The following is a 17,256-nucleotide window of genomic DNA, read 5'->3' as shown; positions in this document are numbered from 1 at the left end:
GGCTAGTACCAATACTTTATCTGCATGTATGTTGCTTGTCTATACCGTAGTATTCTTTCTCGCTCCTGTGTACTGAGAGAGCACATCTACATCATTTATTAATGTTTAGTAGTCTTTCTTCATTTTGTGTTTATTTTCCTGGTGGTTAGGCAACACACACACCCACCCACACTTTCATGCAGCCAATCAACCTCCTGGTGTGCTTTTTGAGGTGGGAGGAAACCAGAGAACATGGAGAAAACCCATACAGACAATGGGAGAACATTTGAAGCACACACACCCCCCCCCACACACACACACACACTAATCCTCACTAACCCCAAAATCAAACTCTAGAGCTGTGAAGTGGAAAAGGTACACACTGTGCCAATAACTATTTCAGTTTATATGTATTTCTTTTATTTTAAATAGTATTTAAAGTAACAAAGGATTTGTAATGTTACAAATGCTAGAAATGTAAAAACAGAATGAATCCAATCCCACTCTGAATTCAGTCTGAGCAGTTTAGTGTTTGCTTCATACGCCTCATCAATATTTCTCTGTATTCCTGCGCACATACATTACTTATTCATTAAAAGTGATCTGGACCAGACGCTCAGATGACATTACGTGGTTTCAGTTATTGATTTTTCATTACACGGTTTTCAGGATTTTGTTCCTGAACTGTTACACGATACCTGATGTGATTATAATGTTCCAAGAACACAAAAATAGGTTAAGAGATAAAATAAAGACTTGAAAGATTTACTAATTAAAGGTGTCTGTGTATGAAACATAGCTAAGAAAAGAAAGGCTGGAATGTGAAGAGCGTAAAACAGGAAATAAAACGCAATGCATGGTATGAGAGAAACAAACAAATAAATAAATAAATCACAGCATAGCTGGATGCTTGTCAGGACACGTTTTGAAGGCAGTAGGGTCATGAGGGGAAGAGACATCCCACTTAAAGGATCCTGAATAGAAATCTGTGGGAAAAGTCTGTAATGCCAAAGACGGTGGTTGTATGCGCATGTCCCACCCCTTTCCCCAAAAAGCCAATCATCTACTGAACCAAGAATAAGCCAGGTGTATAAACCAGTTGCACTGTGTGTGTGTGTGTGGGGGTGGGGGTGGGGGGGGGGGGGTGTCTTTTTAAAGCTTATATTGTGGCAAAGTCATGTTATGGCTCTCTTCTCATTCATTTTGACAGGAGCTTGGTCTTGGTAGCCCCCAGGTGTGTTACCAAGATGGCTGCCGAGTGGCAAGACTTGTTGATAAGGACTTTGTTCGTACGTACAGCTGTATGCATGCCACTCCAGGGTCAGATACAAAAGTTCAACAGTTTGAGTATCCATATTTTTAGTCCTGTCCCTCAGGACTTATCATCAAGTGTTTAAGAGTCTGAGAAGCGACTTCATGAACAAATTGTCCTTTTGTCCCACAAGAACAGGCGAGGGAGGAAGGAAGGAAGGAAGGAAGGAAGGAAGGAAGGAAGAGAGAGCACCATGGCTGTAAATCACTAAATCATTCACGTTGTCTCTGATTTCTGAGCTCTTCATTCGGCAATGGATTCTGTATCCAGTGGAGGTCGATAGCCATTTTAATTCAGAGGCAGATACACTGATGGAATAAGCAGTCTAGAGAGACTCATTACTGTGAGGAAAGTCATTAACCCCTTACTGGCCCTCGCACCATTCCACTGAGCTTCACATATACACATGCTCCAAATGGCAACACAAACGTACAACTTCACCTGCACAATGCATGGTTCCGAATACGGACTGGGAGACAGGAAAAGAGAAACAGAAACTTTTCTTTAAGCTTGTTTGGATGGTCAGTAACCCTGCTGTAAAATAGTTTGGCCTGAGCGACATTTATAGTTCTGTCCTATTCTTCTCTCAGCTGTTTTTTTTTTTTTTTAATGTGCGGCCTGACTTTATAGTGTCCAATTTCCTGTTCTACATTCATATACTTGTAAACAATGAAGCACTCAACAGCACCACTGGATCAGGAAGTCTCACTACACACACACACACACACACACACACACACACACACACACACACACACACACACACACACAGTCCTGATAAAACAGCCAGATTAATGGGACATAATATTTAAAAGAAGCTTCTAAAGGAATAGTTTGGAGAAGCAATCAAATTTACTCGAATATCCACTGAGCCTACTGGATATTGTGCTTTCTGAGATGCTTTTCTGCTCAACACAGTTGTAAAGAGTGGTTATTCAGGTTACTGTAGCCTTCCTGTTAGCTTGAAGCAGTCCGGCCATTCTCCTTTAAGCTCCCTCACCAACGAGGATTTTTGTTTGTTTGTTTTTTGTCCACAGAACTATGGCTCACACATCACTTTTCAACCAACAGGGACCGTGTTCTTGAACCAGTTCCATTCAGAATTCTTTGAACATCGGTGCCAGTGAAACACGTTTTCATGAGTTTTGAGCAGAACTGTTGTAATCAAGGATGCACCCTGAATAGAAGGCTTTACACAATGCACAACGGAAGTAAACAGTAGTCGCAAGATGGTGGATCGCATTGATTTCCTGCAAGCTTTTGTTCCATGATTGCAGATATTTGTTTTCATCCAAAAACCAAACACGGACCAGCTACTAATGATAAGAAGATGTAGAAACTCTCCAAACGAATGACACGCCCACTGATGTCATCACGGTTCACACTGGAAAAACCAGCTATCTTCTGGTTCCAGCTGGGAACCAACTTTTCATTTTCTGAACCAATTTATTATTGGTCGAAATGTCTGAACGGTTCAAAATTTGGTGCATGAACCACAACAGAACCCATTCTCTGTCTTTATTTATTTATTTTTGCACCATTCTGTACAACTATAAAAATTGTTGTGCGTGAAAATCCCTGGAGTTTCTGAACTACGACCAGTGTTTCCAGCATCACGTTCTTCTCCCATTCTGCATTTTGTTGTGAACCTTAAATGAAGCTCTTGACCTGGACCTGGATGGCTGTATGCACTGCGCTGATGCTACATGATTAGCTGACTGGATTTACAGAATTGTTACTCTGTAGCTATGTTACTTGAGAATCGTGACAAATTGGTCATGTTGCCTAAAAACAATATATTTTTTTGCAAATATTGCAACTTTGGTCCAGTTATAATGATATTATCAACAACATTTCATTCAGCGTTCGAATACCATCCCAGCTTTGGTTTTTGGGAAGCAGGAACTGGGGACTGAAATTGATCTGTTGTACCTTTCCTTGTTGCTGTATCTTCAGAAGTATCTTCTGTATCTTTCACTTGGAAAGCTGATCAAAATGGTTTATAATTCATTTTTACATGAAAGCTTTGACTTTTCCCAATGAGTGATATCATTTTACCACCCCAGTGACAAGGAATGGTAGGGTTTATACCCTTATTACCTCCACCAACTTTGTTGGCGGAGGCTATGTTTTCATCTCCGTTTGTTTGTTTATTGTTCCCAACATAACTCAAAAAGTAGTGAACATATTTTGATGAAATTTGGAGGAAACCACCTTTCCTCCATGGGCCAAGGAACAATTGATTAGATTTTGATATAAATCTGGATATATATGTGGCCCCAGGATTTTTTATTTTTATTTTTGTCTTTTCTCAACGTAACTCAAAAAGTCGTGAACAGATTTGGATGAAATTTGGTGTACAGCTTTAGGATTATCCTAGGTTCAAGTGAATTGATTTAGATGTTCATAAATGTGGCTTGGTGAAGGTATTCACTCTACGAAGTGCCCTTCTGGTTTGCTAAGACTTTGGGTGAGATACTGTAGATTCCCGTTACTTGTTAACTTGTCCATGAGCCTCATAGCTGTAAACAAAGCCAAAATACGCCTTTAAATCCTGAATGAATCGTGAACTCTCAGTCCATAAATATCCAGTGACCTAAATTAAATTTTCTCCACCACAAGCAAATCCCACGTTTTCATGTCCACTTTAATAAAATGCTGAAAATGTTCTGATTATTAGAGGAACAGGTAGTTAAAGCAGTCTGCAGCATTAGCAAGTCTCGAATGAATAACTATGCAGCAAGTTAATTAGCTTTTGAACAGACTGCTGTACACTACAAGCCCATGTTAAAGCACAGAACAGTAATAATTAGGGCCATTGAATTGCAGAACATTTGCTAAGAGCTGACAGTGATCTGAGTGATTTAATTAGTCTGGTGTGAGAACCGCCTACAGCACATGTTTAGCTACGGTAGATGCATCATAGATTCGAATTTCAATCGAGACCACGAGGGTTATCTCGTCATCATATAAGGAAAAACAATACAGGATGAATTCAGTGTTTTTAGAAATCACCTAAGCAAAACTAAGATGTTGAAACCTGGGATTTGGGACTGTGGGTTTTCTCATTTTGTTTTAGTGAGGGAAAGCACAGTCCAAAATTAGCATAGCTATTATACTATAAATGATCCATCCATCCATCCATTATAAGCAGCTGCTTATCCTGTACAGGGTCGCAGGCAAGCTGGAGCCTATCCCAGCTGACTACGGGCGAAAGGCGGGGTACACCCTGGACAAGTCGCCAGGTCATTGCAGGTCTGACACACAGAGACAAACAACCGTTCACACTCACATTCACACCTACGGTCAATTTAGAGCCACCAGTTAACCTAACCTGCATGTCTTTGGGGGAAACCGGAGCACCCGGAGGAAACCCACGCAGACACGGGGAGAACATGCAAACTCCACACAGAAAGGCCCCCGTCGGCCACTGGGCTCAAACCCAGAACCTTCTTGCTGTGAGGCGACAGTGCTAACCACTACACCACCGTACCGCCCCTTATAAATGATGTCAAATAGAATTTAATGAGAATTGTAATGAAAACTATCTATGGGTGGAATGTTTAGGAAAATAAATCTTTCTGGACACAATAAAGAGCCACAGTATAATTGTACACATTTAAATAATGTATCTATATATGAGTGATTCCACGCTTATGGGTACTGAAATGGGGACATGAACTTATTTTTAAAAATTCACCTAAAACCATTTCTTTTTTTTACCATCAGGTCACAAAACATGTAATCTTTAATGAATGATATGTTAAAAGATAACTTTAATTTTCTGAGATGTAATAAAAACATATTTATATGCCAAAGTCAGAACGTAACAGAAGTGTTGTGGACATATATATTCTCAATTTTAACAATGTAGAATTACTTTTTGAAACATAGGAAGATGATGTTTTAGCAAATATAATTAATAAACATGTGTAGTAGAATAAACATACACATTCTTTCAATAAGATTAACATGGTATATAGCTAGATTGTAATTAATTTGTAACAGACGCGAGATGGACAATCGTAACAGAAGTAATGGAACAGACATCATTTTGGAACTCATAGGCTTGACTTTGGCATATAAATATGTTTTTATTACATCTCAGAAAATTAAAGTTATCTTTTAACATATCATTCATTAAAGATTACATGTTTTGTGACCTGATGGTAAAAAAAGAAATGGTTTTAGGTGAATAAGTTCATGTCCCCATTTCAGGACCCATAAGCGTGGAATCACTCGTATACTAAAATAGTTTGTAAAATGGTTATACAGCTTTTGGCAGCATGTATGCAACATTAGTTTTGAGGCTCTAGTGCTTCAGACACATGACATTGAGGTTAAAAGGGAAAATTTTTTGACCAAACTACAGCTTTAACATAGAACTAATGTATAGATAGATCTTCCATCCATCATAACCAGTTATCATCTCTAGTGTTATAGTACTTGAGACCGCTCTTGATCTCAAGACTACTTTTTGAAGATCTTGGTTTCATCTCAGAATCGACTCCATTTTTGCTCGGTCTTATTTCACTCTCAGACACAGAGGACTCGGGATTTTATTTCAAGACCAGTCAAGACCACAGCTGTAGGGATTTCACTAAATTGCCTGTGTATTATCTGACTGATTTGTTAACATTGTTACTGTGATTGGATGTAAAATTTCCTGCTTCAAATGCAACCAATAACGTGACTCGTTGCTAATTTGAACATTTTCTTCCTGTTAACGTATGTCAGCCCTCCCCCACCCCTTCACACACACTGATCTGATCCTGGTCTTGACTCGGTCTTACCCTGTCTTGGTCTTGGTCTTGACTTGATCTCAACCCCTCAAAGTCTTGGTCTTGATACACTTTGGTCTTGGTTTAGGTGGTCTTGACTACAACACTAATAGTCCCTACACAAGAATATTTACTTTCTTTTTCTTCTTACAATAACCTTATTACCCTAGTCACCCTCATAAAATCTAATCTAACAGCAAGGAATTGGATTTGAACCAGTGATAATAGAAACCCAATGGAAAGTCCTGGAAAATTGTGCACATCTTTTTCCACTACTGATGTGATCTAGGAATCAATAACATTCAATGAAAAATGTTGAAAAAAAAGAACAACTTACAATAACCTATAAAGATGAGCTTGGGTTTTTTTTTCCATAAGAGGGGTGTGTAAACTTTTTATATCCCATGTAAATTAAAACAATGAAATATGAAAATATGATTTATATTTTTCTATTAACGCACAATCCAAGACTACGCTTACTCGTGAATCTGTCCGGTGTAGCACTCCATCTCCTTCATTGCTGTGTTCAGTTTGGTGAGCAGTTTGTGGTAGGCGTCAACCGTGAGCAGGTCTTCCTCTCGCAACAGGAAGCGCAGGCCGTGCCCTTCTGTTCGGCCCAGACTGTGTCCTGATGGAGCGGCCATGCTGGTGATGCAGTGCTGCACATGCACCATGGGGTTCAGCTTGCCTGAGAACACACATTAGTGTCAAATTGTACTTTTCTAAGCTTGACTATAATCAGTATTGCATTGGATTATCAGTATATGGGGGGGAAATCACATTTACTTCAAATAAATATGCTGTATAAAGCTGTCCTAATTTCCAAACCTCAGTGTATCCCGTCTCACCCTGCTCAGCATCATGAGTTCCTTTCTCCAGCGTGGAATTCTTCCTGTTGTCCAACTGCACACCAAAAGCGCTTCCCAGAGATGTTGTGGTCTTGGGGTAGGACACCTCCATCACGTTAATGTGGCAGTTTGTTGGGCAGAAATCGCTGCTATGGAGAGGCGACACCTTGGTCTTGGCTTGCTTGAACGTAGGCCAGGCTCTGTTTTTCAGCACCCGTGAAAACTGAGAGCAGAAATCGGGTTAGTGTGAATGTTTCTGGTGTGGACAAATAATTATCCAAGCAGAAAAACAGGTTTCGTGTCCAGGCTATTAACTTTTTTATCCATAGTTTCTTGGAGTACAACCGGAAAAGGACACAAATCCTACTCTTTATTGACTTTCACAATGTGATGACAAGCTCCATAATGCTTTACCTATAGCGTTAAATCAAGTCTAGCGCTATCCTTTAGCACAACATGCAGTTATCTTGGAAAGAAAAATACATGTCAATGAACCTACTTAGTTCTAAATAAATAGCCTAATTTGTCAAGTTAGCAAAGCTAGGTAATGTTTACAGAGAAAACTGACTAGCTACAGTAGTAAGTTGTGTTGATTGTGTAGCGTATACATGTACAAGTAAACAACTTTTGAAACAAAATGTTTTAGCATAGCGCTTAAATTAGCTGTCACCGCAAGGCTTTAAACATATTGAGAGAAAATAAAGACGCTAGCGAGACATGAATGATGTACTGTATGTCATTTGCGATGAGTAGACATACCGTAACACGATAGCTCACAGCCAAAACATGAGCTGACTTTTTGTAAATCACGGGGGAAAAAAAAAAGTCATGATGGCTAAATAATCATACACAAGGTTATTTTCATCATGCACTGAAATAGCTAACTAGCTCTAGCCCAGCGAGGGACTCGAAGCACACTGGAATTTTCACGAGCTAATTTTGTATGTAGTCAAAAACTACTCACTAGCAGCCATTTTCCATTACAGTTACTGCAGTTTTAACATTTTAAAAAGCTTTCAGCCATGGAAAAGCATTGCTTTAGTGATGTTTGGGCTAAACATAACTGCTAACAGTGAGGTAGTGATTTCTGTTGACAACATGCACAGCTCATTCATCACCAGCACTCAGCACTCCAGCTGGTGGACTACACACTCATTTACCCGCTACAACATAATAGATAATCAAGTCAGTGCCAAAACAAGGCCTTCGAACAAACAACAAACACATTTCTGGAGCATGTACAATCCACTGATTAATCGGCATGGCCATTTTCGGCACCCCCACGACTCATTTTCCATCTCACGCTTATGCATTGAGATAATATGGAAAAATAAAAGCATGGCTACTTAAGACGCCTTTAATCAACAGGCTGTACGTGAGAATATTTCTGCGATTCCTCACAACACTGGAACTGGAATATATTCCTTTTGAGGAAATGACTCTCAGATGAGCTGCATATTTTGCAAATTCAGCGATCTGTGCAAACAAAACCAGATTCAAAATGCACTTGAAACGTTGCTTTGAACTTTATGAATAGCAATGCCGCAGGCCTCTGGTGGCGGCGCACATGGCAATGTCATCTCATCTCATCTCATTATCTGTAGCCGCTTTATCCTGTTCTACAGGGTCGCAGGCAAGCTGGAGCCTATCCCAGCTGACTACGGGCGAAAGGCGGGGTACACCCTGGACAAGTCGCCAGGTCATCACAGGGCTGACACATAGACACAGACAACCATTCACACTCACATTCACACCTACGCTCAATTTAGAGTCACCAGTTAACCTAACCTGCATGTCTTTGGACTGTGAGGGAAACCGGAGCACCCGGAGGAAACCCACGCGGACACGGGGAGAACATGCAAACTCCGCACAGAAAGGCCCTCGCCGGCCACGGGGCTCGAACCCAGGACCTTCTTGCTGTGAGGCGACAGCGCTAACCACTACACCACCGTGCCACCGGCAATGTCATGTAGAAATCAAACCCCTTTTCAATGGAGTGCGGGCTCATTCATCTCATCTCATCTCATCTCATTATCTCTAGCCGCTTTATCCTTCTACAGGGTCGCAGGCAAGCTGGAGCCTATCCCAGCTGACTATGGGCGAAAGGCGGGGTACACCCTGGACAAGTCGCCAGGTCATCACAGGGCTGACACATAGACACAGACAACCATTCACACCCACATTCACACCTAAGGTCAATTTAGAGTCACCAGTTAACCTAACCTGCATGTCTTTGGACTGTGGGGGAAACCGGAGCACCCGGAGGAAACCCACGCGGACACGGGGAGAACATGCAAACTCCGCACAGAAAGGCCCTCGCCGGCCACGGGGCTCGAACCCGGACCTTCTTGCTGTGAGGCGACAGCGCTAACCACTACACCACCGTGCCGCCCGGGCTCATTCATAGTTCTGATTACTTAACATCCGAAAAGTACCATGCTGAAGAATAAATGCACACAAATAAATGTCGACAATGAAATAAAACAAACAAACCATTCCATTCCATTGCGATCCATGTCACAAGCGACAATTGGAGACCCCAGATTCATCAGACTATCTCTTTCGATGAGCGCGTCTAGCCGCTGCTCTTTCCAGAAGACTTGCATCAACTAAAGCCCTTCCACATCTTATTTTGCGCTGCCATGTGTCACGATCAGCTGTCAGATCATGCCAATTGCCCGGGAAGCCGCAAAGTCTCAGATCGTCCTTTGCACAATCTTTCCATCGCTTCTTCGGTCTTCCTCTAGATCTTTTACCTTTGGCTAGTTCTCCAAACAAAAGCTGCTTAGGGATCCTGTTACTATCCATCCGGCAGACATGACCAAGCCAACGTAGTCGGTTTGACCTGATGATTGCCTCGATGGTGTTACAATTAGCCCTCCTTAGCACTTCTGCGTTTGTGATGTGCTGCCACCATCTGATCTTGAGGATGTGGCAGAGTGAACGTTGATGAAAACATTCTAGCAAGTGGACCTGGTGAGCTAGTGTGAGCCATGTCTCACTTCCATAGCGTAGCGTTGGTAGGATAATAGCCTTGTAGACTGCAAGTTTGGTGCTTATTGAGATCCCTTTCCTATCAAAGCAACTAGCTGCCAATGAGCGGAAGGAGCTCTACTGATCCTCTTTTTTATCTCAGGCTCGAGATTTCCGTCATCGGTCAGATCGCCACCAAGGTAGGTGAATTTGTGTGCTTTCGTTAGTGTAAAGTCATCAATGGTAGTAGCAGGTGGATCTAGACAGTTAACATGCATGACTTCGGTTTTTGGCTTGCTGATTGTCAGCCCAAAGTCTTTGCAAGTCTTATTGAGCACATTTATACTATCTTGCAGTGACCTGTGGTTGTTGGTACCGAGCACTGCATCATCAGCATAGAGAAAGTCGCTCAGCTGTGTTACCTTTGCAGACTTGGTCTTTAGTCTACGAAGGTTAAATAGCTTGCCGTCTTGTTTGTGGCGGATGTTGATGCCAAAGTCGGGCACTGACTGGTGTGCCTTTCTCAACATGTAAGGAAAAAAGAGAATGAATAGGGCCGGTGCCATGACACAGCCTTGACGAAGGCCGGATGAAACTACGAATTCCTTGGAAAGCTCTCCTGCAACAGATATTTTGGCTTGCATACCCTCATGGAAGCTCTTGATGATGTTCACAATCTTTGGAGCATAGAAACCAAGCATAGAAATAATGCCTAGACTTTATGCACATTAAGAAATCGAGAGCTAAATAAAAGTGGTTAATGAGATTGAATTCTCAATTCTGATTCGCCAGAAAGTGTTGATTCATTTTGTATAAAAGCAGCTGGAGAGAGGGTTAAAAACTGACAAAAGTCTACTGCATAGTGTCTTCATTTGCATGCAGGAATGTGATTGGCTCTTAGATTTTATGATGCAACAATACTTGCCTGATCCCTCTTTCATACTCTCTAATACTTTGTTTCACACTGCCGTGAACATTTTTGCACTTTGACCAGCCTGAGTGTGCAAATTAATCCACGGTGAAATGATTTCATCATTAAAAAGCAGGTTTTATAAACACTCACAACAAATAACCCAGGTCATCACTTTCAAATGTACTTGATCAATAAGAACCCAAAACCCTCCTGATGGCAGGTGTGTGTGCCGGAGTGTTGCAAAGCAAAAACAGACCAGTCATCAGTAACGAACTTTATTTTGTGTGTGTCTGAGTCATGAATTTATAAATGTATCCCTAATGAGGAAGCCTGAGATGACGGTGCTCAGAAAAAACTCCCTGAGCTAGAACCCTTGAAGTAACTGGACTCAAAAGGGAACCCATCCTCATCTGTGTGGCACCCAGATGATTATAAATAACTTCTACTGTATAATCATGTCCTATATATTTAATACACTTCTAAATACTGTATCAGGTTTAAAGTAATGACTCATTGTATATGCTGGACACTACACATATTTTTGTTTTTAAAAAATGTGCCAGGGCGGCACGGTGGTGTAGTGGTTAGCGCTGTCGCCTCACAGCAAGAAGGTCCAGGTTCGAGCCCCATGGCCGGCGAGGGTCTTTCTGTGCGGCGTTTGCATGTTCTCCCCGTGTCCGCGTGGGTTTCCTCCGGGTGCTCCGGTTTCCCCCACAGTCCAAAGACATGCAGGTTAGGTTAACTGGTGACTCTAAATTGACCGTAGGTGTGAATGTGAGTGTGAATGGTTGTCTGTGTCTATGTGTCAGCCCTGTGATGACCTGGCGACTTGTCCAGGGTGTACCCCGCCTTTCGCCCGTAGTCAGCTGGGATAGGCTCCAGCTTGCCTGCGACCCTGTAGAACAGGATAAAGCGGCTAGAGATAATGGATGGATGGAAAAATGTGCCAAGTTATTAATGTGGTAACATTTCGGAAGGAGTCTCCAGTGTCAGTACTTTGTAACACTTTGTAACATCGAGATAAAGCTCTAGCTTTAATTTTTGCGACATGGGAAACTTATGAACTTCAAGACAAAAAGAGAAAAAAAGAAGCTGGTGAGGGAACAACTATATACTATAACACTATAACACTCTAACATAGCATGACACGCTGGGGCTGTTCCACAATATTAAATGCAACTATAAATGGATAAAAATGCAATATGATGTGTTATTCTTTGATTAAAAAATGTAATCACAGACAAATTGCTGTGGAGTTTAAAGCTCATAGGCAACGGTTTTAATTTTATGCACATTTGAAACTTTATATGTTAAAAAACCCTCTGTAATTTTCTTCTGGTCCCAAGAAGTATTGTTAATAAGTAATAATTAAAATGAGTGAGTGCGGATCGCGGCGAATTTCTGTTCGGCGATTTTTATGACCACTCGGCGCATGACGTCATTCAAGACAAACAAACCGCTTGAGTTGAGTCCACTTCCGTTTACTTACATGGCCGTTCGGCTTGAGCACAGAAGTGCGTTCGGGAATTTCCAAAGAAAAACCCCATGCCTTATTGTTGTGCAGTGAACTGTAACAACGGGACCGGTTCAGGAAGAAGTTTTTACCTTTTTCCGAGAGAGGAGAAGAGGCGGAGAGGGTGGATTGGCTTTTTCCGAAAGAGGAGAAGAGGCGGAGCAAGCGGGTTGGCTTTTTCTGGAAGAGGAGACGAGGTGGAGAGAGTGGATTGTGCGCGTGAAGCAAAATCAAGCAGTCAAAGAAGAAATGGAGCAGCAACGCTCAAGCAAAAAGGAGAAGATTGGAGGTAAATATTTTTACCTTTGCTTGCAATTGACAAGTCAGGAATCCTGAGGGATCCTGTACAATCATTGTGGAAATGAGATAAAGGGATATTTCCTCGCTCAGAGTCGGCTATAAATAGTATAATGCCGCGGATGGCAGGCTAATGTGGCCTACCGGCGCACTGTCCAGTAATCGTTCCCTATATCCACTAGGGAGGGCGGTTTAATTATTCTTCAAAAGGGCTCTTATTTAGTATTACGACGAAAGTAGGAATTTATCATAACTACCAGGATAAATCGTTTGGGCGCGAGTCTTGTTGAGGTCCGGGGTCACCGCGATCAGAGTCGGCCGAGTCGCTGTCTGATTCCGAGGCCGCACGGTCAAACCAGTGAGCCACATTCACCGATTGCTTCGCAACGGCCATAGGTTCATACAGATATGGTTTCACTTCTCGATATTCAATTTGGAGAGTTCCTACTTCAAAATTGCTATCGCTTTCAGACATGTTACACAACCTCTCACGACCAAAGTCTGTATACGTGTGCTCGGTTCGCAGGTAAACACAGAGCTGCTCCCAGTCTGGCCTTGAATGACGTCACGACGACTGCCCCCTGGCGGTAAAAGTGCGCATAAGTGAGATGTAAACAAACCTTCGGAAATTGGGCAAAACGGTATATTTTAACTGTTTTATTCAATTTTAGGGTGCAAATTAGACACCAGGAAGATTGAATTGGCTTTTTGGGTCGTTCTTCTAGACAATAAAGTTGATATTCTATGTTCCACCTCCGACCCTTGCCTATGACCTTTAAGGACCAAAAACAGCCACTTCACCACCCCATCACTGATTGTTTACCTATAACAGCATGTCCTGAACTGTTTTATTCCTTACTCATTTCTGTTTTTGTAGCTACTGCCTCATAGACGCAGAGCCACTATGTCATTGTGTTGTAAGAATGAGTGTAACAATAGTGCACCGCGCATGCGCATAAGCATTACAATCACCAGAACGGCGACTCATGATCTCATGATACGAACAGTTGATCTCGCATTATCAAAGGTACACAAGAACAAGTAGCGAAGCCACTATGTCATCATGTTGTAAGAATGTAAGAATGAGTGTAACAATAGCGGAACTTTGTAACCAATCAGCACTTATCCTCAGAGGTGAACAGTAACAAAGTACATTTACTTGAGTGCTGTACTTAAGTACACTTTTTCAGTATCTGTACTTTACTTGAGTATTTTTTTTTTTGTGGAAACTTATGACTTTAAATTCACTACATTTGAAAGGCAAATATCGTACTTTTCACTCCGCTACATTTCCATCAAGGTCCTCGTTGCTTGTTACTATGAAGCAGCTTTGGAAGTGGATGTTTTTTGTTTTCATTTCTAAAACGTGATTGTTTTTTTTCGCAGGTGACACTGAGACAGCCGATCAGTAATCACTCGGGTCACGTCACGTCCATGGACTGGATAAAATCAAGTTCAGTTATTTCTCAACATCATTATTTGAACCCGATCAGTTGATGGCAGAATGGAAGGAGGCGCTTCTTCTGGGGAATGCACACACACCCATGGCCATACCTAGAACCCATGTTTCAGTTTTCTGAAAGGATTAAAGATTCGTTTCGTTTTAAACGTTTGCTTTGTTTGCTGAAAACGAACCACATCACGGCCTACAAAAACTCATCGTCTGACCTGCGGGAGCATATTGAGGTCTGTAAACGTTTTATTCCAAGAGATAGCTTGCGACAAAGTTGTCTGTGCTTTTAGAGCTAGCGATCACGTTGCAATAGCTATGCAGTCTGGTTACTCAAATGGCTTTCTATGGATTTGCCCGTCAAGTCGCCGTAGCCTTGTCCACGGCTAACGTTAACACATAGCTAGTTAACTTGGACACTGTTAGTTAGCATGTAAAAACGGAGTTACGCTAACACGAATAACGTTAACTTATCTGAAGTCCTTTCAGAAATATGTTTTAGCACAATCTTGCCAAATAAACAGAATGTAGAAATCTTTCTTTTCTAGTAACATTAGCTACCCAATATGATTTTGAGTTTGAAAAGAGTTTGCTAGCATGTCAGGTGGCGCATCACTGACTAGCTAGCTTAATGTTAAACCACCATAATGCACAGCATGCGTTCATGTTCTGAATTCACATTTCTGTCTTTGGTAACGGTGTTAGGTTTTGTAAGCGTTGTGGCAATAATACAACAATGCAGTGACAGAAAATGTACTTTTAATACTTAAGTATTTTTAAAAGCAAGTACTTCAGTACTTAAGTAAAAATTTGACTGGACAACTTTCACTTGTATCGGAGTAACATTTGACCAGTGGGATCTGTACTTTGACTTAAGTAATGAAGTTGGGTACTTTGTCCACCTCTGGTTATCCTGATCAAGTTCGATTACCCGTTCTACTTCTTGATAAACTTCAGAACCAGAAACGAAATAAAAGAAACCTCGTTATAACTTCATAGTATCGGAAGATAATCGGCAGATAAAAAGATAAACGAAATTCACCTCGTGGTTCACCAAGGCTACTGATTCGATATCGAGTAAGTGGTGTTTATTTTAAGAAAATTTACCTTTTGATTATCACAGCTTTTGTTTGGTCCTTCTGAAAGGTCGAATGAAAGGTTTTGTAAGATCTTTTGAGCTTTTTGGCACATATATTGAAAAGCCGATAGCAAACTTGTGCTATTCGCTTTAATTTTTTTTATTTTATTTGAGTCTTTACACTACACTTGTGAAACAAAATGTGCTCATTAGTACTAAATAATGCTTCTAAGACAATTAATGAACATGTGCTTTCTTACTATTTTGAAAATAGATATAATTCACAGCACTGTATTTTGAACAAAAACACAATAAACAAAATTGGTAACCAAAATACTCCGAGTGACGGCACGGTGGTGTAGTGGTTAGCGCTGTCGCCTCACAGCAAGAAGGTCCGGGTTCGAGCCCTGTGGCCGGCGAGGGCCTTTCTGTGTGGAGTTTGCATGTTCTCCCCGTGTCTGCGTGGGTTTCTTCCGGGTGCTCCGGTTTCCCCCACAGTCCAAAGACATGCAGGTTAGGTTAACTGGTGACTCTAAATTGACCGTAGGTGTGAATGTGAGTGTGAATGGTTGTCTGTGTCTATGTGTCAGCCCTGTGATGACCTGGCGACTTGTCCAGGGTGTACCCCGCCTTTCGCCCGTAGTCAGCTGGGATAGGCTCCAGCTTTCCTGCGACCCTGTAGGACAGGATAAAGCGGCTAGAGATAATGAGATGAGATGAGATACTCCGAGCCCTGACGCTGCTCACGGCTTGGTGATGTTTGCAGGAGATGAATTGATAACATGTATATATGCTATATTTACTGTAGAGACATGGGATCAGAAAACAGTTTTATTTATAAGCAGTATGTTGTACCTATTTTTTATACCGGTACGACATACTGTATTTAGTCATTTGTATTTACTTATGTGCATTCTTTATAGGCTGCGACATTAAACGGTCTACATTCACAGACTAATTTGCACAAACATATGCACTACATGTCCAATCTTACATACACGTGTAGACCTCTGTCTAGTAACATCTACACCATAGTCCATCATGTCTCACTACACAGAACATGGATACGTTGCCAATTAACTCGACTTGAAGCTATTAAAGCAAGTAATCGACTTTCTCTGTATGAGTATGTGGATAGCGTTCCATACCTTCCTGTAGTTGGTGATACGGCGGTTGATGTGCTCAAGTCTCTCCGCACACATCGAGCTGAACCTGAGCTGCAGCTCCTCCGGGACAAGCTCCGTGTTGGAGTTTACCCGGGTGCACGTCTGCACCAGCTGCTCGTCGTTCCGAGCCAAGGCCTCCAGGATCTGAAGAGGAAGAGAGGAAAGAAAGAAATAAGATCAGACTACTGTCCTAATTAAGAAAATAATTTAAAAAAAAAACATTTTTACAATCACTCTGCCTGTCAAAGTCAAATAATCTGCAACAGTGTTACATATTAACATTCAGATTTCTCCAAGCAAATCGGAGCTTTTCGCAGGCGCATGTAGGCGATAAGGCAAGAAAGCGCAGTAGTGCTACAGTAAGACTTGCACTTGAATATAATATATTTTGTCAACGTCATGATCTCCTCAGCATTTTATAAGACAACTCAGCTGAAATTCATTATAAAGGTATAAACCGAACACACCACAAAGGAGCAAAGGTGTTACTAAAAAACATCACTCAGCAACTCTGGGTACCGTAAGTGGCTCTGGCGGCTGTGTTCGCATCTCGTCAAATATCCGCTGCATCTGCACTTACATTTCAGATATTTATTTATTTATTTATTTATTTATTTGGCAGATTTCTTTTTTAGTTTGGGATGACTCTGCACAAGTATCAGACTCAGGTAGGACTCTAGTTTGAAGGTGGACTTACTCATCTCATCTCATTATCTCTAGCCGCTTTATCCTGTCCTACAGGGTCGCAGGCGAGCTGGAGCCTATCCCAGCTGACTACGGGCGAAAGGCGGGGTACACCCTGGACAAGTCGCCAGGTCATCACAGGGCTGACACATAGACACAGACAACCATTCACACTCACATTCACACCTACGGTCAATTTAGAGTTACCAGTTAACCTAACCTGCATGTCTTTGGACTGTGGGGGAAACCGGAGCACCCGGAA

At 41.7% G+C, this 17,256-nt stretch overlaps 1 protein-coding gene across 3 annotated transcripts in view; it reads right to left on the bottom strand.

The window, feature by feature from the left end:
- prex2 (phosphatidylinositol-3,4,5-trisphosphate-dependent Rac exchange factor 2) overlaps positions 1–17,256 on the bottom strand; it is a 266,799-nt gene that overhangs the window by 86,881 nt on the left and 162,662 nt on the right. For all 3 annotated transcript variants that reach the window (XM_060899865.1, XM_060899866.1, XM_060899867.1), the window contains 3 exons: positions 16,293–16,454; positions 6,921–7,143; positions 6,553–6,760 (listed from right to left, as the gene is read on the bottom strand). In XM_060899865.1, coding sequence (XP_060755848.1) covers positions 6,553–6,760; positions 6,921–7,143; positions 16,293–16,454 — 593 coding nt within the window. The remainder of the gene's footprint in view (positions 1–6,552; positions 6,761–6,920; positions 7,144–16,292; positions 16,455–17,256) is intronic.

This window comes from Neoarius graeffei, chromosome 19 (assembly GCF_027579695.1).
Source record: "Neoarius graeffei isolate fNeoGra1 chromosome 19, fNeoGra1.pri, whole genome shotgun sequence".
Lineage (NCBI taxonomy): Eukaryota > Metazoa > Chordata > Actinopteri > Siluriformes > Ariidae > Neoarius > Neoarius graeffei.
The sequence above is the reverse complement of the archived record's forward strand: the minus strand, read 5'-3'. Positions and strand labels throughout refer to the sequence as shown.